This window comes from Cavia porcellus, unplaced genomic scaffold, assembly GCF_034190915.1.
Source record: "Cavia porcellus strain 051 isolate PalLab524CR breed Dunkin Hartley unplaced genomic scaffold, mCavPor4.1 scaffold_23, whole genome shotgun sequence".
In the NCBI taxonomy this organism is placed as follows: Eukaryota; Metazoa; Chordata; class Mammalia; order Rodentia; family Caviidae; genus Cavia; species Cavia porcellus.
The window spans coordinates 34941586-34964578 of record NW_026947506.1 but is presented as its reverse complement, the minus strand read 5'-3'; the positions used below and the strand labels follow the sequence as shown (position 1 = coordinate 34964578).

Below are 22993 nucleotides of genomic sequence, written 5' to 3'. Positions count from 1 at the left end.
GAAATTTGACTTAGGCATGGAGCCGAGATCAATAAAATCAACACTAGGGAAGGCTGAGTGAGAATTATCCCAGGCTCAGCCCAGGCTGGGAACAAGAGCTCAGGTAGACGCAGCCTTTCCAAAAACAAGTGGTCAGTCTCAGAACTGCCCGCAAGGTGCCTCCCTGCCTCCCTGCTGCCCTCCTTCCTCTTTTCTTTCCTTCTCTTTGTTTGTTTGTTTCTCTCTCTCTGTCTCTCTGTCTCTCTGTCTCTCTGTCTCTCTGTCTCTCTCTCTCTCTCTCTCTCTCTCTCTCTCTCTCTCTCTCTCTCTCTCCCTCTCTCTTTCTCTCTCCCCCCTCCCTATTTGTTTGCAGTTCAGGGGATTGAACCCATGATCCCTTCCCTTCATTCTTTGTGTTAAGCTACATCTCCAATCCTGTTCTGACTTTTATACTTTGAGATAGAGTCTAGCTATATTGCTGAACAGTCCAGGCTTGACTAACCCTCCTGTCTCAGCCTCCTGGAGTGCTGCAACTTCAGGAATGGCTCACCAGGCTTCAATGCAAGGTGCCTGCTTCTGATGGCTTCTGCCTTCCTGAGAACTTTCACGTCCTCAGTTGCTCTGCTCACTCCCAGCCCTCCCTCCCCACCTCACCCATCAGACTTTCAGCTCATGCCATGTCTCAGCCGTCCCCAAGCCCATCGCATCCATCCCGCCTCTTTCTCTGTCCCCATTCTCCTCTCCTCTCCTCATCTGTCTGCCCCTCTTCAGCCCTGCTTTCTTCTGGCTCTCCAGCTGCTTCCAGCCGCCCCCTCCCGGCTGCTGCCCTGCTCTCCACTGCTCCAGGATCCCAAGATGCCGCTCTGCAGCCTTCCAGCATCTGCCCTCAGCCCTTCCTCTCCCCCATCCATGGACAGCTCCGGCTCTCCTCTCATCTCCTTCCTCAGAAATTGCTCCCTTATGGCCATTTCTTTTCAGTTGTTTCTATTTTTCTAGATTTTCCTAAGATGCAAATCAGCATTTAGGTCATGAAACAGAAGCCCCTGTGACTGGAATGGCAAAGGGACGCCCCTGGCCTGCGCTCCCTCCTCGCCTGGGCCATTCCCGGGCAGTGCCCCTTGTTCAGACAGATGCTTTTCCTTCCTTTAGGGTTTAGGGTGATCGTCCAGGCCACCACAGACTTTGCTTCCTTCTCCCTGTGCCTGGCTTTCCTACTTCAGTCCCTTGCTCTCATGTAAATCTCTGCTGCTTTTTGTGTTTGCTTTGTGTACTGAAAAAAAGTCGAGACTCCCTTTCACAGCTAAGGCATTTAGTCAAACAACCACGGCCCCGTGGGGAGGAAATGTCACGGGAAGGCAAATAAGCAAGACCACAGGATCACACACACACACAGGGAGAATGGCGAGACGACAGGTCATCTTTATTTTCCATCCACAAGAAATGCCTGGCTCTGTCCTGTGTGGAACGCGAGGAGCACACGCCTTTCCTCTACACCCACCGCTTCTTCGTGTGTCAGACTCAGCAGCCAACCTGCAGGAGTTTGAGGGCACAGCCCCTGGCTGTGAGTACAATGTCTGCAGAACTATAGTAATCAAGGCATAAATCTCTTTAAAAGACAAAGTATGTATGTACAACCATTTATTAAACATATCTATCAAAATAGTACAATAGGACGGAAAAATCTCAGTATTACATCAAATATACATAGTAACATTTCTATGGGCACAATGTTTACAGTAAACTGATATAGCTTGTACTAAAGGAATCTACAACATGCCTATGGATCTGTCATTATATTTCAAATGATTTCCTCCCAACTGGAGACTCTACAGGCCATCTTCAATGAGTGTCCAGGTTACAGGGAACCAAATGTATCAAACAGCAGATATTCTACTTCCAATTCAAGGGAAGTTTGAATGAGGATTCTAAAATTTGCAAGGTGCTGTAGAAAATCTCGTCCCTTATGGTCCCACCATGGGTTCCCAGCTCTCGGGTGGATGCTGTGCTGAGTGTATTTCATTGCTTCTTGGGCCAGAGATCTGGAAGGCAGAGAAGAGACAAAGTCAGACCCATGGGGACAATTTTCTAGATGACAAGATTGACACCCAAATGTCAAGCCCAACTATAGTCTGGACCAAATCCAGGTCCAGCTCTATCTCTACACTTCATTCTTAGCCCCAATCCTGAGCCATCATTTCCTGTTGTGGTTTTCAGTGTTTTCGACTCACATTCCAAAGATCACGTGAGATGGCTCAGGTTATACCTAGCTCCCTCCTCATAGTGAGAGTGGTTCTTCTCACGGACCTAATGACCCTTGGGGAAGAGGGCACATCACTTATGATGCCCTTAGTGCAGGACATGCATTTAAGGTCTGGACTTCTGCCTGTGACATCACCATCACTAGTGTCAACATCGTGACAGAAGCCCAGGTGCTGAGCCTAATCCCAAGCCACAGTGTCTCACTACATGCACATGATTTACAACAAATCCTTGCTTATTCCTCTACCCAAACACATACTGGAATGTGGCTATTGTAAGAAGTCACGTGAACCTAGTCTTTGTTAACTTTCCATCATTCTGACAAATATCCACACCCTGATTCTTGAGGAGCAGATGTGTAATTATGGAGAGTAGAAATCCGTGCAAAAGTGGAAATATGAGCAAGGAAATCTCCCAGTGCACTCAAGCACAAGAAACGCATCTCTGTGCAGCCAGGGATGCTCATGCAGTCAGGGATAATTCCCTTCCATGCCTGCACAGGCAGCGTGCTCCATCTGACAGCCTCTACTTAAGCACTCGTTTGTTATGTGTAAATCCCTCTCTTTTCTCTCCTTGAAGGACAAAAGGTGAAAATACATCTCTGTCAGGAGATGGAAATTTATGGCTGGGCAATAGATGTTCACTCAAAACAAAAACCAGTATCTCATCCACACTGCTCTGGACCCATTGCTCTGAGAGGAAGGATAGCTACTAAATCTGTGCCTCACGGACAATCCACTGTTTGTGAGGTCCGACAGAGCAGTGTCCCAGCACATAGCTCATCTTTCCCAGGCCATGTGTGTCTGCTTGTCACGCTGGTTGGTGACTTTGGAGGGGGCAGGGAGAGGCTAAAATTGTGCCTGGGCTAGGCTGGTTCCTGATGTAGAGACAGTGGACAGGGTGGGGGATCATGAAAGGAACCTCCCACGGGCTCCCCGCATTGCCTACATAGAACACCAGGACCCACACCCACCTTCTAGAGGGCACTGTGTTCAGGGTACCAGGGTCCAGGGATGAGGGCGCGATCTCGGCTCCACACCCAGAGTGCAGGGTCATAGGCTTGGATCTGGAAAGGAGAGCAGCCCCTGAGTGGATGAAGAGCTCAGGGACACCACCCGCATATCCAGTCTCCAGCTGTCCCTGGTCACACATGCCCAGGATCCCCTGTTCCTCTGTCCCAATCCAGCCCAGCCCCACCAGCCCCGTCTCACCCACCTCCTCACACTCCTCTCGGGTCACCCTGAGGTTCCAGTCCATGTAGCAGATGAATTGGTAGCGCAGCTTGTGGAACTGGGCAATCAATTTCAAATTCCATTTGTAGAGAAACCATAAGATGGCTAGTTTAGGAATCTGGTCATCCTCCTCCATGTCAATGGCCAGGTATCTGGGAAGGAAAGCAGGCTGCTGGTCAGCAGCACAATCACTGGACCCTGAGTCAGCTCATAGAGAAGAGGCGGGGATGCAGCACCCTCCAGCCCAGGATGCCATTAGCCCGGTCCCGAGTTCCTGAAGACCAGGTCTGAGCAGAGGTGCAGCCCCTGTGCTACAGTCAGCAGTACAGAGGTTTAACGCCAGAGGCCAGGTGAGAATCACCTCCCACCCTCTGGGCTGACCATGGCCTGTAGGGGGAGGCGCAGTACTCACAGGGCCAGGAAGAATTGGATCCTCTGGTACTTCCGGGGGAAGAGGCCGGCCCGGCTGAAGTAGGCGATGACCATGGCCAGGAGATACTGTTGAGAGAGAGGACAGTCAGCAGGCACAGCTGGAGGAGGGCTGTGGAAATATGGACTGGGAGAGGGGAGCAGGGCCCCAGTCAGGGAGAGGAGAGCCTAGTGTTGGGTGGCCTGGTCATTTTGGGGCAGTGAGAGATGGGTGGTTGTTAGTAAATGACAGCAAGAAGGGGAAGGGAGGCTATGAGGCCCAGGGTGTCACTTTAAGGGTGTCTTGGGGACAGGACACTGAAGTCACCTAGATCAGAGGGCATCTTTTAACAGAGAGCCAATGGGTTCCCTGAGAGCCAAGGGGAGGGTTCAGAACTTTCACGTAGCCCCAGCCAGAGAGGCCATATGCAGGGAGACTCAAGTCCCAGAGGACCCCGGCAGAGCAGGGTGCTGTGCCCATGCAGCCTCTAGGCCAGCCAGGCCTGGAAGGGAGATGGTGCTGAGTCCTAAGGGGGACTGATGGTGGAGGCTGAGGTAGGAGTTCCTAGCAGGGACAGAGGAGTAACTGTGGGGCTGGAACCTGCCCTCCCTGGGCGGTGCCACCAAGAGAGCCCAGCTCAGGGGAGAAGGACCTCACCTTGTCAGAGGCCCTCAGGTTTTCATCGCAGGCTAGGAAGATCTTGATGACTGGATCCTCTGTGAAGAGAACACAGTGTTAGCTTGTTGCCTGGCTAGCTAGGAGTCCCTGGAAGTGGAACACAGAACAGAACCACAGTTGCCTGAGATGACCTAGGGTCAGGCAGATGGGAAGGGGAAGGAGGACATTGAATGGCCAGGGGCCAGGGGCTCATCCTGGGACTGACAGGAGCAACTCTGTGGGGCCTGGGAAGCAAACCACATCCACCTAGTTAGGACCTCAGGAGGTCACAGGGGCCTCCCCGACACACAAATGCACCACTGCGGGAGTCAGAGGCATCCTGGTCATTTGCTCTCGTGATGGGCACAGCAGTGTGACAAGGACCTCGTCCCTGCTCTGGTGCTGCATGAATCCACTTCCATTCAGGAAAGTGAGCAGCTCCTCTCTATCAGGTGGGCTGGTTAGAACCATGCTTTGTGATGGGAACATTTGGGAACTAGTAGAAATCTGTTTTGAGGACTGCGGCTTCTCTGTCACCTGTGTGCCCCTGGGGAAGGATGACACTAGAATCCTCGTAGAAGGCCAGCTCAGGGCTCAGTGAGATCCTTTCTACGGGTGAAGGAAGGGACAGGAAGTCACTCAGGCTCCTAAGAGCCTGGGGAGAGGTGCTGTGTGGAGTCTCCTTACCGAGCAGCCGAGTGAAGGCCTCGTGGTGCACAGGCAGCACTGAGGACAGGTGCTTCCTCTTCAGGCCACAGGGCATCTCCATGTCACCCAGGTGAGTCAAAGGCGCAGGGCGTAGGCATCGCAATGGCTCTTGCTGCTCCTTTTCCATCAGGGACAGATACTCCCTCCACCTCTTGCGAGGTGGGAGCCTGATGCCGTCCTGTGGGGCTGCATCAGAGCACCAGCGGTCCCCCCTCTGCTCCTCCTTGGCCTCTGAGGAGCACTCCCTCTTCCACTTGTGGCCAGGGGACCGAGGTGAGAGGCTGGGGTTCCCCCTCAAGGCTGAGGCAGAATCCCCCTGATGACCCTCCTCCTTCTCTTCCTTCTCTGATTCTGATTTTGAAGACGATGAATCCTGCTCTTCCTTCTGGATAGGTAACTCAGGCAGGAGGAAGGGTGTTGGCCTAGGGGCTCCACTGAGTAGACTTCCTTGGTCCTCCTGCTGCTGCTCCCCAGACTCTGAGGAGCAATCTGTCTTCCTCTTCTGTGGACAGGCCCAAGATAGGGGGCTGAGTGCTACCAACAGACCTGAGGAAAGAAACCCAGATCCAGCGTGAAGCATCGTCTTTGGAATTCAGCCTTTGACCATGTGTTCTGGTTTGTACCTCGATGTCCCCCAAAGCTTTGTGTGGTCATAGAGGGGAGATTTGAAGGTGATGATTAGGGTGTGTGAAGGTGAATTAAGGATGTCGGGTGCCCCACCCTTGGTATGGGTGACACCAATCAGTAGATTTGCAGCCTGGATGGAGTATAAAGGGACAGAAAGAGGGCAGTCTTGCTGTTGTGGCTGCTGCTGCTTGGCTGGTGGCTGCTTCCTGCCTGCTCTGTGATGCCCCTTTGCCATACACCCTGCTGGGAAGCCAGGCAATGAGCTGAAGGAAACCTTTCTTTAACTTTGGGTGTCCGGTATTTGTCTCAGCAACCATGTCACCCCAAATCCCTCCTTGGAAGTAAACCCCAAAGTTCCTCCACAGTTGTCCCCTCCAAAGCCCTGCGATCTCCATCTGCCCCATTCTTCTTGCCACTGTCCCCTCACCCTGTGCTTACAAAGTTTTCCTCACCCAGACGCTTTCCTCATCAAGGAGGGACCCGCGCCACCTCCTCCTCCCCTGCTCATTCTTGGCTCTCATCTCCTGACCCCTTTCCAGCTCCCCAGCTTTTCCATTTGTGAGCCTTAGTCTTAGGTTCTTTTCTTGTTGCTGAGACACCCACAGTGAAAGGAGGCAAGTTTTATTCTGGCTCAGTTTGTAATAGCCGGCTCCAGGGCACAATGGCACGGCAGAGGGCATCACAGAGGAGAACCAGCTTGTGGCGTGGCAGAAGCAGCAAAGCAGTGAAGTCCCAAGCAGCAAGCGACCAGCACCAGCCTCTTTCTTTGCCTTATATTTTACCCACGGCGAGGCACCTGAATCCTACCCAGAACTATGCTCAGCACCAATCAGTGGACTGAGTTAGTGATCACACACCCTCAATTCCAGCATCACTCTCTAGATCCAGCCACTCTGAAAAGCCCCACTGTGGCTGCATGAGGCTTTGGGGGACATCTAGACAGGAGCCCGTACAGCCATCCTTGTCCTGTTTCCTGTCGTTCCTGTCTCCTGTCTTGCCTTCATTAGCCCCTCCTTCCTTGTCACCCGTCCCTCTTACTGGTCACCTTCTCGGACCGCTCCTGTCTCCAGCCCCCTCACCTGATTGTCCTGGGATCTCATCATCCACCACCACCACCTCAGGGTGTACCCAGGAGAGAGAGGCTGGGGACTCTGGTCCTTACACTGGGAGGTTGGTGGCTGGTGGCCATGAGTTCTCCCAAACACCACCCTCCCCTCCACAGAACAGACTCTGATCTGCCTGCACCCCGCTTCTGTAATTCAACTGAACCTAAGCCAATGCTGCTTCTCCAGAGAGGACACAAGTGGACACCATCTCTGAGAAGCAGCTCTTGCCCCTGGCATGCCAACACCCACAAGCTTTGAACCCACACATGAGGGAGATCAGAAGCCCCTGAGATGATCGTGTGTGCCAATCTGGTAACCAGTTTGAAGGAAAACACACCTAGGTACCAGACTGACAATGGAGGACTCAAACTGTCAATCACCTTGGTTTCCCCTCAGGGCCTCTCATTTCCTGTCTCTCTTCTCAGCAGATACTGTATGTGTCCACCATACACTCTGAACATATGTGATTCTCTGACCCTCTGTCCTTTCCCTTCTGAAAACATAGACTGGTAGATAAGGGAGCAGAGTTGGCAGGAATTTTGGGAGTTCAAAAACAATAGGACCTCAAGAGCAGGGCCTGAGTACGGACAAAAATCCTGGTGACATTGACTTTATAACTGGAAAAATTCAGTCAAAACATTCAGTTTAGCCAAGCTTTTCTGCCCACTGTTCACTGCCCCTTTCTACCTTTAGGAATCTGTACTGGAGACACATATCCTCCCCCATCTGGTACCTTTGTGTCCAAGAGAATTCATGCTTGGGCCAGGCATGGCTTTGCACACCTAGAATTCCAGCAGTTGGCAGGCTGAATCAGAAGGGTTGCTGCAAGTTCAAAGCCTGGACAACTTAGCACGATCCTGTTCAAAAAAAAAAAAAAAATTGGTGCTTAGTAGAGAAACAAATTTAATGCAAGATATACACAGATACATACACACACACACACACACACACACACACACACACACACACACACACATATATATATATATATTATATATATATATGAATTCATAAAATTGACTTACAGTGGTCACGCAGAGCCTGGCATTGAAGAGTGGGAAGGATCCAGTTAAAGGTCCGGGCCTTAGCGTGGTGTCTCACAGAAGTCTGGATCTGGAGGTTGAAGAATGAGCAGTGGAAGGAAGAGCAACTAGAGGTCGTCTGAAGAGTAGGAGGAAAGCCGCCTTTTATCCCATTCCTGGGCCAACCCTACCTAGAGTGGGATTACAGCCCTCCCTAGGGTGGGGAGGCTTAGAACCCTCCCTAGGGTGGGGAGGCTTACAGCCCTCCCTAGGGTGGGTTACAACCCTTCCTAGGATGGAGTGGGGCCAGAACCCTCCCTAGGGTGTGTCACAACCCTCCTAGGGTGGGTTGCTACTCTCCCTAAGATGGAGTGGGGTCACAACCTTCCCTAGGATGGGTTCGGACCCTGCCTAGGGAGGGTTACGACCCTCCCCTAGCATGGAGTTATAATCCTCCTAGGGTGGGTTACAATCCTCTCTAGGTTGGGCTGCAACCCTCCCTAGGGTGGAGGTTACAGCCCTCCATAGGGTGGGTTACAACCTTCCCCTAGGGTGGATTAAACCCTCCTAGGGTGGGGGTTCAACCTACCTAGGAGGGGGGTGGGTTTCACAACCCTCCCTAGGGTGGGTCTTCCATGCCCAGAACTATGCTAATCCATGAAGCTGAGTACTTTGTACTCAAATTGACACAATCAGTTACCTATTACAAAGAGATTTCTCAAGCAGCACAAATCAAGGCCCACACCCACACACTTCCACTGGTGCCCATAGTTCTGAGGTGTCTTGTGATAATTAACTAAGAAATTATGTGATAATAGACTAAATAAGAAAAGCCCAACTACATTGGATCAGTGTAGTTCTGGGTGTGGCTGAAGGGATCTGCTGGAGAGAAGCCCCGCCCTAGGTGTGAGTGACAGCAACCAATAGGCTTGCTGCCTAAATGCAACAAAAGGGAAAGGAAGAAAGAAAGCTCCCACCTGTTTCTGGAGGTGCCCAGTCTTCCCCTTCTCCTTAGATGTTGTCTCCTGGCTTCCATTCCAGACCCTTCAACCTCCTGAGATGGACTTGCTTGGGATACTACAGTGAGCTGAGGGCCTTCACCCGGCTCCTTTGGAGCTCCCGTGCACAAACAGCCCTTTTGCATTTTGCCACATCTGACTCTGTGGGTGGTCATTTTAAGCCCCCCCCCCCACTTTTTTTTTACTTTTCTGACATGTTCTCACTATGTAGCCCAGACTCCACTGGATCTCATGGTGATCCTACTGCCTTGCAAGTGCTGGATTTAAGGGCGTGGACCTCCATGTTTGGCTAAGCCAACCTTGTAAATCCTCACATACTTATATATCTTGTATTAAATCCATTTCTCTAATAAGCATTGATTCATATAGAATTGGGTATCAGACATTACTCTGGAGAAATAGAACTGTAAAGGTGAAGTTCTTTAATGGCTATAGTACTTACAGGTGTTTGCTTGCTACTTTGATGGTGTCTAAGATGTCATTTAAATCTCCTTCTGATACTGAGAAATTCTGATAGTTCCTGGTGCGAACTATTTAAAGTAATATATAATGCAGATCTATTTGATTATCCTAACTCACCACTTGTGAGATGTAAGGAATTTAGTAATTCTCTATAAAAGGTAATTTTGAATAATTACCAAGTAACTCAGAAAATAGCTAGTTTTGAGTTGGACTCAGAATAAGAGAAGGCTCTGTAACAGGTCTAGGGCTGTACAGGCTGCTCTGTCAATAGAGCCATATGATCCATCAGAATCTATGGTTCTTGAAGTGTCAGATGCAGGTGGAGATGCTATTTGGAGTCTCTGGCAGGCTCCCACAGGTGAATTGAAGTGGACGTCTTTTGGGTTTTGGAGCAAGGCTCTGCCATCCTTTGTAGACAACCACTCTCCCTTTGAAAAACAGCTCTTGGCTGGCTTCTGGTCCTTAGTGGAAACTGAACCCTTGAGAATAAGACAGTAGGTTATTGGGTGACCTGAGTTCCCCATCACAAGCTGGTGATTATCTGATCCACCGAGTCATAAATTTGGACCTACACAGCCACAGTCCATCATTCAGCTAAAGGTCTGTCTTTCCTTGACAGAAAGCAAACGGAAAATAATACTCACTACAAAGTTTGCATTGACTATTGGAAGAAACCATTTGATGGGTGGTGGCCTAGGCCAGTCATCAGGTGTTCTGGGAGGCTGAGGTAGGAGAAATGAAAAGTTTACATCCAGCGTGAGCAACTTAGCTAGACCTTGTCTCAAAATAAAAAAGGCTGGACATAGAGCTCTGTGGGAATCCCCTAGGTTTAATCCCAGTATTCCATCCCTGACCCTGCTTTAAAAAGGAATCACTATTTTTGTTACTCTTGCAGGATGTCTCCATTTTCAGCAAAGTTAGAGCATAGAAATTTGACTTAGGCATGGAGCCGAGATCAATAAAATCAACACTAGGGAAGGCTGAGTGAGAATTATCCCAGGCTCAGCCCAGGCTGGGAACAAGAGCTCAGGTAGACGCAGCCTTTCCAAAAACAAGTGGTCAGTCTCAGAACTGCCCGCAAGGTGCCTCCCTGCCTCCCTGCTGCCCTCCTTCCTCTTTTCTTTCCTTCTCTTTGTTTGTTTGTTTCTCTCTCTCTGTCTCTCTGTCTCTCTGTCTCTCTGTCTCTCTGTCTCTCTCTCTCTCTCTCTCTCTCTCTCTCTCTCTCTCTCTCTCTCTCTCCCTCTCTCTTTCTCTCTCCCCCCTCCCTATTTGTTTGCAGTTCAGGGGATTGAACCCATGATCCCTTCCCTTCATTCTTTGTGTTAAGCTACATCTCCAATCCTGTTCTGACTTTTATACTTTGAGATAGAGTCTAGCTATATTGCTGAACAGTCCAGGCTTGACTAACCCTCCTGTCTCAGCCTCCTGGAGTGCTGCAACTTCAGGAATGGCTCACCAGGCTTCAATGCAAGGTGCCTGCTTCTGATGGCTTCTGCCTTCCTGAGAACTTTCACGTCCTCAGTTGCTCTGCTCACTCCCAGCCCTCCCTCCCCACCTCACCCATCAGACTTTCAGCTCATGCCATGTCTCAGCCGTCCCCAAGCCCATCGCATCCATCCCGCCTCTTTCTCTGTCCCCATTCTCCTCTCCTCTCCTCATCTGTCTGCCCCTCTTCAGCCCTGCTTTCTTCTGGCTCTCCAGCTGCTTCCAGCCGCCCCCTCCCGGCTGCTGCCCTGCTCTCCACTGCTCCAGGATCCCAAGATGCCGCTCTGCAGCCTTCCAGCATCTGCCCTCAGCCCTTCCTCTCCCCCATCCATGGACAGCTCCGGCTCTCCTCTCATCTCCTTCCTCAGAAATTGCTCCCTTATGGCCATTTCTTTTCAGTTGTTTCTATTTTTCTAGATTTTCCTAAGATGCAAATCAGCATTTAGGTCATGAAACAGAAGCCCCTGTGACTGGAATGGCAAAGGGACGCCCCTGGCCTGCGCTCCCTCCTCGCCTGGGCCATTCCCGGGCAGTGCCCCTTGTTCAGACAGATGCTTTTCCTTCCTTTAGGGTTTAGGGTGATCGTCCAGGCCACCACAGACTTTGCTTCCTTCTCCCTGTGCCTGGCTTTCCTACTTCAGTCCCTTGCTCTCATGTAAATCTCTGCTGCTTTTTGTGTTTGCTTTGTGTACTGAAAAAAAGTCGAGACTCCCTTTCACAGCTAAGGCATTTAGTCAAACAACCACGGCCCCGTGGGGAGGAAATGTCACGGGAAGGCAAATAAGCAAGACCACAGGATCACACACACACACAGGGAGAATGGCGAGACGACAGGTCATCTTTATTTTCCATCCACAAGAAATGCCTGGCTCTGTCCTGTGTGGAACGCGAGGAGCACACGCCTTTCCTCTACACCCACCGCTTCTTCGTGTGTCAGACTCAGCAGCCAACCTGCAGGAGTTTGAGGGCACAGCCCCTGGCTGTGAGTACAATGTCTGCAGAACTATAGTAATCAAGGCATAAATCTCTTTAAAAGACAAAGTATGTATGTACAACCATTTATTAAACATATCTATCAAAATAGTACAATAGGACGGAAAAATCTCAGTATTACATCAAATATACATAGTAACATTTCTATGGGCACAATGTTTACAGTAAACTGATATAGCTTGTACTAAAGGAATCTACAACATGCCTATGGATCTGTCATTATATTTCAAATGATTTCCTCCCAACTGGAGACTCTACAGGCCATCTTCAATGAGTGTCCAGGTTACAGGGAACCAAATGTATCAAACAGCAGATATTCTACTTCCAATTCAAGGGAAGTTTGAATGAGGATTCTAAAATTTGCAAGGTGCTGTAGAAAATCTCGTCCCTTATGGTCCCACCATGGGTTCCCAGCTCTCGGGTGGATGCTGTGCTGAGTGTATTTCATTGCTTCTTGGGCCAGAGATCTGGAAGGCAGAGAAGAGACAAAGTCAGACCCATGGGGACAATTTTCTAGATGACAAGATTGACACCCAAATGTCAAGCCCAACTATAGTCTGGACCAAATCCAGGTCCAGCTCTATCTCTACACTTCATTCTTAGCCCCAATCCTGAGCCATCATTTCCTGTTGTGGTTTTCAGTGTTTTCGACTCACATTCCAAAGATCACGTGAGATGGCTCAGGTTATACCTAGCTCCCTCCTCATAGTGAGAGTGGTTCTTCTCACGGACCTAATGACCCTTGGGGAAGAGGGCACATCACTTATGATGCCCTTAGTGCAGGACATGCATTTAAGGTCTGGACTTCTGCCTGTGACATCACCATCACTAGTGTCAACATCGTGACAGAAGCCCAGGTGCTGAGCCTAATCCCAAGCCACAGTGTCTCACTACATGCACATGATTTACAACAAATCCTTGCTTATTCCTCTACCCAAACACATACTGGAATGTGGCTATTGTAAGAAGTCACGTGAACCTAGTCTTTGTTAACTTTCCATCATTCTGACAAATATCCACACCCTGATTCTTGAGGAGCAGATGTGTAATTATGGAGAGTAGAAATCCGTGCAAAAGTGGAAATATGAGCAAGGAAATCTCCCAGTGCACTCAAGCACAAGAAACGCATCTCTGTGCAGCCAGGGATGCTCATGCAGTCAGGGATAATTCCCTTCCATGCCTGCACAGGCAGCGTGCTCCATCTGACAGCCTCTACTTAAGCACTCGTTTGTTATGTGTAAATCCCTCTCTTTTCTCTCCTTGAAGGACAAAAGGTGAAAATACATCTCTGTCAGGAGATGGAAATTTATGGCTGGGCAATAGATGTTCACTCAAAACAAAAACCAGTATCTCATCCACACTGCTCTGGACCCATTGCTCTGAGAGGAAGGATAGCTACTAAATCTGTGCCTCACGGACAATCCACTGTTTGTGAGGTCCGACAGAGCAGTGTCCCAGCACATAGCTCATCTTTCCCAGGCCATGTGTGTCTGCTTGTCACGCTGGTTGGTGACTTTGGAGGGGGCAGGGAGAGGCTAAAATTGTGCCTGGGCTAGGCTGGTTCCTGATGTAGAGACAGTGGACAGGGTGGGGGATCATGAAAGGAACCTCCCACGGGCTCCCCGCATTGCCTACATAGAACACCAGGACCCACACCCACCTTCTAGAGGGCACTGTGTTCAGGGTACCAGGGTCCAGGGATGAGGGCGCGATCTCGGCTCCACACCCAGAGTGCAGGGTCATAGGCTTGGATCTGGAAAGGAGAGCAGCCCCTGAGTGGATGAAGAGCTCAGGGACACCACCCGCATATCCAGTCTCCAGCTGTCCCTGGTCACACATGCCCAGGATCCCCTGTTCCTCTGTCCCAATCCAGCCCAGCCCCACCAGCCCCGTCTCACCCACCTCCTCACACTCCTCTCGGGTCACCCTGAGGTTCCAGTCCATGTAGCAGATGAATTGGTAGCGCAGCTTGTGGAACTGGGCAATCAATTTCAAATTCCATTTGTAGAGAAACCATAAGATGGCTAGTTTAGGAATCTGGTCATCCTCCTCCATGTCAATGGCCAGGTATCTGGGAAGGAAAGCAGGCTGCTGGTCAGCAGCACAATCACTGGACCCTGAGTCAGCTCATAGAGAAGAGGCGGGGATGCAGCACCCTCCAGCCCAGGATGCCATTAGCCCGGTCCCGAGTTCCTGAAGACCAGGTCTGAGCAGAGGTGCAGCCCCTGTGCTACAGTCAGCAGTACAGAGGTTTAACGCCAGAGGCCAGGTGAGAATCACCTCCCACCCTCTGGGCTGACCATGGCCTGTAGGGGGAGGCGCAGTACTCACAGGGCCAGGAAGAATTGGATCCTCTGGTACTTCCGGGGGAAGAGGCCGGCCCGGCTGAAGTAGGCGATGACCATGGCCAGGAGATACTGTTGAGAGAGAGGACAGTCAGCAGGCACAGCTGGAGGAGGGCTGTGGAAATATGGACTGGGAGAGGGGAGCAGGGCCCCAGTCAGGGAGAGGAGAGCCTAGTGTTGGGTGGCCTGGTCATTTTGGGGCAGTGAGAGATGGGTGGTTGTTAGTAAATGACAGCAAGAAGGGGAAGGGAGGCTATGAGGCCCAGGGTGTCACTTTAAGGGTGTCTTGGGGACAGGACACTGAAGTCACCTAGATCAGAGGGCATCTTTTAACAGAGAGCCAATGGGTTCCCTGAGAGCCAAGGGGAGGGTTCAGAACTTTCACGTAGCCCCAGCCAGAGAGGCCATATGCAGGGAGACTCAAGTCCCAGAGGACCCCGGCAGAGCAGGGTGCTGTGCCCATGCAGCCTCTAGGCCAGCCAGGCCTGGAAGGGAGATGGTGCTGAGTCCTAAGGGGGACTGATGGTGGAGGCTGAGGTAGGAGTTCCTAGCAGGGACAGAGGAGTAACTGTGGGGCTGGAACCTGCCCTCCCTGGGCGGTGCCACCAAGAGAGCCCAGCTCAGGGGAGAAGGACCTCACCTTGTCAGAGGCCCTCAGGTTTTCATCGCAGGCTAGGAAGATCTTGATGACTGGATCCTCTGTGAAGAGAACACAGTGTTAGCTTGTTGCCTGGCTAGCTAGGAGTCCCTGGAAGTGGAACACAGAACAGAACCACAGTTGCCTGAGATGACCTAGGGTCAGGCAGATGGGAAGGGGAAGGAGGACATTGAATGGCCAGGGGCCAGGGGCTCATCCTGGGACTGACAGGAGCAACTCTGTGGGGCCTGGGAAGCAAACCACATCCACCTAGTTAGGACCTCAGGAGGTCACAGGGGCCTCCCCGACACACAAATGCACCACTGCGGGAGTCAGAGGCATCCTGGTCATTTGCTCTCGTGATGGGCACAGCAGTGTGACAAGGACCTCGTCCCTGCTCTGGTGCTGCATGAATCCACTTCCATTCAGGAAAGTGAGCAGCTCCTCTCTATCAGGTGGGCTGGTTAGAACCATGCTTTGTGATGGGAACATTTGGGAACTAGTAGAAATCTGTTTTGAGGACTGCGGCTTCTCTGTCACCTGTGTGCCCCTGGGGAAGGATGACACTAGAATCCTCGTAGAAGGCCAGCTCAGGGCTCAGTGAGATCCTTTCTACGGGTGAAGGAAGGGACAGGAAGTCACTCAGGCTCCTAAGAGCCTGGGGAGAGGTGCTGTGTGGAGTCTCCTTACCGAGCAGCCGAGTGAAGGCCTCGTGGTGCACAGGCAGCACTGAGGACAGGTGCTTCCTCTTCAGGCCACAGGGCATCTCCATGTCACCCAGGTGAGTCAAAGGCGCAGGGCGTAGGCATCGCAATGGCTCTTGCTGCTCCTTTTCCATCAGGGACAGATACTCCCTCCACCTCTTGCGAGGTGGGAGCCTGATGCCGTCCTGTGGGGCTGCATCAGAGCACCAGCGGTCCCCCCTCTGCTCCTCCTTGGCCTCTGAGGAGCACTCCCTCTTCCACTTGTGGCCAGGGGACCGAGGTGAGAGGCTGGGGTTCCCCCTCAAGGCTGAGGCAGAATCCCCCTGATGACCCTCCTCCTTCTCTTCCTTCTCTGATTCTGATTTTGAAGACGATGAATCCTGCTCTTCCTTCTGGATAGGTAACTCAGGCAGGAGGAAGGGTGTTGGCCTAGGGGCTCCACTGAGTAGACTTCCTTGGTCCTCCTGCTGCTGCTCCCCAGACTCTGAGGAGCAATCTGTCTTCCTCTTCTGTGGACAGGCCCAAGATAGGGGGCTGAGTGCTACCAACAGACCTGAGGAAAGAAACCCAGATCCAGCGTGAAGCATCGTCTTTGGAATTCAGCCTTTGACCATGTGTTCTGGTTTGTACCTCGATGTCCCCCAAAGCTTTGTGTGGTCATAGAGGGGAGATTTGAAGGTGATGATTAGGGTGTGTGAAGGTGAATTAAGGATGTCGGGTGCCCCACCCTTGGTATGGGTGACACCAATCAGTAGATTTGCAGCCTGGATGGAGTATAAAGGGACAGAAAGAGGGCAGTCTTGCTGTTGTGGCTGCTGCTGCTTGGCTGGTGGCTGCTTCCTGCCTGCTCTGTGATGCCCCTTTGCCATACACCCTGCTGGGAAGCCAGGCAATGAGCTGAAGGAAACCTTTCTTTAACTTTGGGTGTCCGGTATTTGTCTCAGCAACCATGTCACCCCAAATCCCTCCTTGGAAGTAAACCCCAAAGTTCCTCCACAGTTGTCCCCTCCAAAGCCCTGCGATCTCCATCTGCCCCATTCTTCTTGCCACTGTCCCCTCACCCTGTGCTTACAAAGTTTTCCTCACCCAGACGCTTTCCTCATCAAGGAGGGACCCGCGCCACCTCCTCCTCCCCTGCTCATTCTTGGCTCTCATCTCCTGACCCCTTTCCAGCTCCCCAGCTTTTCCATTTGTGAGCCTTAGTCTTAGGTTCTTTTCTTGTTGCTGAGACACCCACAGTGAAAGGAGGCAAGTTTTATTCTGGCTCAGTTTGTAATAGCCGGCTCCAGGGCACAATGGCACGGCAGAGGGCATCACAGAGGAGAACCAGCTTGTGGCGTGGCAGAAGCAGCAAAGCAGTGAAGTCCCAAGCAGCAAGCGACCAGCACCAGCCTCTTTCTTTGCCTTATATTTTACCCACGGCGAGGCACCTGAATCCTACCCAGAACTATGCTCAGCACCAATCAGTGGACTGAGTTAGTGATCACACACCCTCAATTCCAGCATCACTCTCTAGATCCAGCCACTCTGAAAAGCCCCACTGTGGCTGCATGAGGCTTTGGGGGACATCTAGACAGGAGCCCGTACAGCCATCCTTGTCCTGTTTCCTGTCGTTCCTGTCTCCTGTCTTGCCTTCATTAGCCCCTCCTTCCTTGTCACCCGTCCCTCTTACTGGTCACCTTCTCGGACCGCTCCTGTCTCCAGCCCCCTCACCTGATTGTCCTGGGATCTCATCATCCACCACCACCACCTCAGGGTGTACCCAGGAGAGAGAGGCTGGGGACTCTGGTCCTTACACTGGGAGGTTGGTGGCTGGTGGCCATGAGTTCTCCCAAACACCACCCTCCCCTCCACAGAACAGACTCTGATCTGCCTGCACCCCGCTTCTGTAATTCAACTGAACCTAAGCCAATGCTGCTTCTCCAGAGAGGACACAAGTGGACACCATCTCTGAGAAGCAGCTCTTGCCCCTGGCATGCCAACACCCACAAGCTTTGAACCCACACATGAGGGAGATCAGAAGCCCCTGAGATGATCGTGTGTGCCAATCTGGTAACCAGTTTGAAGGAAAACACACCTAGGTACCAGACTGACAATGGAGGACTCAAACTGTCAATCACCTTGGTTTCCCCTCAGGGCCTCTCATTTCCTGTCTCTCTTCTCAGCAGATACTGTATGTGTCCACCATACACTCTGAACATATGTGATTCTCTGACCCTCTGTCCTTTCCCTTCTGAAAACATAGACTGGTAGATAAGGGAGCAGAGTTGGCAGGAATTTTGGGAGTTCAAAAACAATAGGACCTCAAGAGCAGGGCCTGAGTACGGACAAAAATCCTGGTGACATTGACTTTATAACTGGAAAAATTCAGTCAAAACATTCAGTTTAGCCAAGCTTTTCTGCCCACTGTTCACTGCCCCTTTCTACCTTTAGGAATCTGTACTGGAGACACATATCCTCCCCCATCTGGTACCTTTGTGTCCAAGAGAATTCATGCTTGGGCCAGGCATGGCTTTGCACACCTAGAATTCCAGCAGTTGGCAGGCTGAATCAGAAGGGTTGCTGCAAGTTCAAAGCCTGGACTACTTAGCACGATCCTGTCCAAAAAAAAAAAATTGGTGCTTAGTAGAGAAGCAAATTTAATGCAAGATATACACACATACATACATACATACATACATACATACATACATATATATATTATATATATATGAATTCATAAAATTGACTTACAGTGGTCACCCAGAGCCTGGCATTGAGAGTGGGAAGGATCCAGGTAAAGGTCCAGGCCTTACCGTGGTGTCTCACAGAAGTCTGGATCTGGAGGTTGAAGAATGAGCAGTGGAAGCGAAGAGGCAACTAGAGGTCGTCTGAACAGTAGGAGGAAAGCCGCCTTTTATCCCATTCCTGGGCCAACCCTACCTAGAGTGGGATTACAACCCTCCCTAGGGCGGGGAGGCTTACAACCCTCCCTAGGGTGGGGAAGCTTACAGCCCTTCCTAGGGTGGGTCACAACCATCCCAGGGTGGGGTGCCACCTTCCCTAAGATGGGTTACAACCCTCACTAGGGTGGGTTACAACCCTCCCCTACGGTGGGTTGCTACTCTCCCTAGGCTGAGTTATGACCCTCGCCTAGGATGGGATTATAATCCTCCTAGAGTGGGTTACAATCCTCTGTGTGTTGGGCTACAACCCTCCCTAGGGTGGGGGTTGCAGCCCTCCCTAAGGTGGATTATAGCCCTCCTAGGATGGGAGGGTCGTCACAGCCCTCCCTAGCGTGGGTTCAGACCCTCGCACTAGGGGGGGTTACAACCCTCCCTAGGGTGGGGGGTTATAGCCCTCCCTAGGGCGGGTCACAACCCTCCCAGAATGGGTTGTGACCCTCCCCTAGGGTGGGGTTAGACCCCTTCTAGGGTGGGTTACAACCATCATAGGGTGGGCTTGCAACCTTCCCTTGGATGGATTACCAGCCTCCCTAGGGTAGGGGGTTTACAGCCTTCACTAGGGTGGGTTACAACCCTCCATAGACTGGGGTTACAACCCTACTAGGGTGGCTTGCTACTCTCCCTAGAATGGAGTGGGATCACAACCTTCCCTAGGATGGGTTCAGACCCTCCCTAGGAAGGGTTACCACCTTCCCCCTAGGGTGGGGTTACAATCCTCCTAGGGTGGGTTACAATCCTCTCTAGGTTGGGCTACAACCCTCCCTAGGGTGGAGGTTATAGCCCTCCATAGGGTGGGTTACAACCTTCCCCTAGGGTGGATTACAACCCTCCCAGGGTGTGGGTTCAACCTTCCTAGGACGGGGGGGGGGGGGGGGGGTGAGGGTTCACGACCCTCCCTAGGGTGGGTCTTCCATGCCCGGAACTATGCTATTCCATGAAGTTGAGTACTTTTTACTCAAATTAACACAATCAGTTACCTATTACAAAGAGATTTCTTGAGCAGCACAAATCAAGGTCCACAACCACACACTTCCACTGGTGCCTATAGTTCTGAGGTGTCTAGTGATAATTAACTAAGAAACTATGTGATAATTAACTAAATAAGAAAAGCCCAACTACATTGGATCAGTGTAGTTCTGGGTGTGGCTGAAGGGATCTGCTGGAGAGAAGCCCCGCCCTAGGTGTGAGTGACAGCAACCAATAGGCTTGCTGCCTAAATGCAACAAAAGGGAAAGGAAGAAAGAAAGCTCCCACCTGTTTCTGGAGGTGCCCAGTCTTCCCCTTCTCCTTAGATGTTGTCTCCTGGCTTCCATTCCAGACCCTTCAACCTCCTGAGATGGACTTGCTTGGGATACTACAGTGAGCTGAGGGCCTTCACCCGGCTCCTTTGGAGCTCCCGTGCACAAACAGCCCTTTTGCATTTTGCCACATCTGACTCTGTGGGTGGTCATTTTAAGCCCCCCCCCCACTTTTTTTTTACTTTTCTGACATGTTCTCACTACGTAGCCCAGACTCCACTGGATCTCATGGTGATCCTACTGCCTTGCAAGTGCTGGATTTGAGGGTGTGAGCCTCCATGTTTGGCTAAGCCAACCTTGTAAATCCTCACACACTTATATATCTTGTATTAAATCCATTTCTCTAATAAGCATTGATTTATATAGAATTGGGTATCAGAAATTACTCTGGAGAAATAGAACTGTAAAGGTGAAGTTCTTTAATGATATAGTACTTCCGGGTCTAAGATGTCATTTAAATCTCCTTCTGATACTGAGAAATTCTGATAGTTCCTAGTGCGAACTATTTAAAGTAATATATAATGCAGATCTATTTAATTATCCTAACTCACCACTTGTGAGATGTAAGGAATTTAGTAACTCTCTATAAAAGGTAATTTTGAATATTTACCAAGTAACTCAGAAAATAGCTAGTTTTGAGTTGGACTCAGAATAAGAGAAGGCTCTGTAACAGGTCCAGGGTTGTAGAGGCTGCTCTGTCAATAGAGCCATATGATCCATCAGAATCTATGGTTCTTGAAGTGTCAGATGCAGGTGGAGATGCTATTTGGAGTCTCTGGCAGGCTCCCACAGGTGAATTGAAGTGGACGTCTTTTGGGTTTTGGAGCAAGGCTCTGCCATCCTTTGTAGACAACCACTCTCCCTTTGAAAAACAGCTCTTGGCTGGCTTCTGGTCCTTAGTGGAAACTGAACCCTTGAGAATAGGACAGTAGGTTACTACGTGACCTGAGTTCCCCATCACAAGCTGGTGATTATCAGATCCACCGATTCATAAAGTTGGACCTACACAGCCACAGTCCATCATTCAGCTAAAGATCTGTCATTCCTTGACAGAAAGCAAACGGAAAATAATACTCACTACAAAGTTTGCATTGAGTATTGGAAGAAACCATTTGATGGGTGATGGCCTAGGCCAGTCATCAGGTGTTCTGGGAGGCTGAAGAAGGAGAAAGGAAAAGTTTACATCCAGCGTGAGCAACTTAGCTAGACCTTGTCTCAAAATAAAAAATGCCTGGACATAGAGCCCTAGAATAATCCCAGTATTCCATCCCTGACCCTGCTTTAAAAGGAGGGACTATTTTTGTTACTCTTGAAGGGTGTCTGCATATTCAGCAAAGTTAGCCCATAGACATTTGACTTAGGCATGGAGCCCAGACCCACAAAATCAGCACTCAGGAAGGCTGAGTGAGAATGATCGCAGGCTCAGCCCAGGCTGGGAACAGAGAGCTCAGGTAGACGCAGCCTTTCCAAAAATAAGTGGTCAGTCTCAGAACTGCCCGCAAGGTGCCTCCCTGCCTCCCTGCTGCCCTCCTTCCTCTTTTCTTTCCTTCTTTTTCTTTCATTCATTCATTCATTCATTCATTCTTTCTTTCTTTGTTCCTCTCTCTCTCTCTCTCTCTCTCTCTCTCTCTCTCTCTCTCTGTTTCTTTCTCTCTCCCCCTCTCTCCCTATTTGTTTGCAGTTCAGGGGATTGAACCCAGGATTCCTTCATTCTTTGTGTTAAGCTACATCTCTAACCCTGTTCTGATTTTTGTACTTTGAGATAGAGTCTAGCTATATTGGTGAATAGTCCAGGCTTGACACGCTCCTGTCTCAGCCTCCTGGAGTGCTGAAACTTCAGGAATGGCTCACCAGGCTTAAGTGCAAGGTGCCTGCCTCTGATGGCTTCTGCCTTCCTGAGAACTTTCACGTCCTCACTTGCTCTGCTCACTCCCCCCCTCCCTCCCCACCTCACCCATCAGACTTTCAGCTCATGCCATGTCTCAGCCGTCCCCAAGCCCTTAGCATCCATCCCGCTTCTTTCTCTGTCCCCGTTCTCCTCTCCTCATCTGTCTGCCCCTCTTCAGCCCTGCTTTCTTCTGGCTCTCCAGCTGCTTCCAGCCGCCCCCTCCCGGCTGCTGCCCTGCTCTCCACTGCTCCAGGTCCCAAGATGCCGCTCTGCAGCCTTCCAGCATCTGCCCTCAGCCCTTCCTCTCCCCCATCCATGGACAGCTCCTGCTCTCCTCTCATCTCCTTCCTCAGAAATTGCTCCCTTATTGCCATTTCTTTTCAGTTGTTTCTATTTTTCTAGATTTTCCTAAGATGCAAATCAGCATTGAGGTTATGAAACAGAAGCCCCTGTGACTGGAATGGCAAAGGGACACCCCTGGCCTGCGCTCCCTCCTCGCCTGGGCCATTCCCGGGCAGTGCCCCTTGTTCAGACAGATGCTTTTCCTTCCTTTAGGGTTTAGGGTGATCGTCCAGGCCACCACAGACTTTGCTTCCTTCTCCCTGTGCCTGGCTTTCCTACTTCAGTCTCTTGCTCTCATTTAAATCTCTGATGCTTTTTGTGTTTACTTTGTGTACTGAAAAAAAGTCGAGACTCCCTTTCACAGCTTAGGAATTTAGTCAAATAACCACGGCCCCGTGGGGAGGAAATGTCACGGGAAGGCAAATAAGCAAGACCACAGGATCACACACACACACAGGGAGAATGGCGAGACGACAGGTCATCTTTATTTTCCATCCACAAGAAATGCCTGGCTCTGTCCTGTGTGGAACGCGAGGAGCACACGCCTTTCCTCTACACCCACCGCTTCTCCGTGTGTCAGACTCAGCAGCCAACCTGCAGGAGTTTGAGGGCACAGCCCCTGGCTGTGAGTACAATGTCTGCAGAACTATAGTAATTAATGCATAAATCTCTTTAAAAGACAAAGTATATATGTACAACCATCTATTAAACTTACCTATCAAAATAGTACAAGAATAGGACAGAAAAATCTCAATATTACATCAAATATACATAGTAACATTTCTATGGGCAAAATGCTTACAGTACACTGATATAGTTTATACGAAAAAAAATCTACAATATGCCTATGGATCTGTCATTATATTTCAAATGATT

The 22993-nt window shown here is 50.6% G+C and overlaps 2 protein-coding genes across 2 annotated transcripts; both read right to left on the bottom strand.

Annotated features, from left to right (window-relative positions):
- Positions 1-3214: 3214 nt before the first annotated feature.
- On the bottom strand, positions 3215-6971 carry LOC100721243 (putative speedy protein E21). The gene is made up of 6 exons (XM_063233607.1): positions 6951-6971; positions 5224-5497; positions 4537-4595; positions 3883-3968; positions 3454-3622; positions 3215-3304 (listed from the first exon to the last, which is right to left on the bottom strand). The coding sequence occupies exons 1-6, from the start codon at positions 6969-6971 to the stop codon at positions 3215-3217; spliced, it is 699 nt and encodes a 232-aa protein (XP_063089677.1).
- A 6650-nt stretch (positions 6972-13621) lies between these two features.
- Positions 13622-17378, bottom strand: LOC100721522 (putative speedy protein E21). The gene is made up of 6 exons (XM_013152557.2): positions 17358-17378; positions 15631-15904; positions 14944-15002; positions 14290-14375; positions 13861-14029; positions 13622-13711 (listed from the first exon to the last, which is right to left on the bottom strand). The coding sequence occupies exons 1-6, from the start codon at positions 17376-17378 to the stop codon at positions 13622-13624; spliced, it is 699 nt and encodes a 232-aa protein (XP_013008011.2).
- Positions 17379-22993: the final 5615 nt, after the last annotated feature.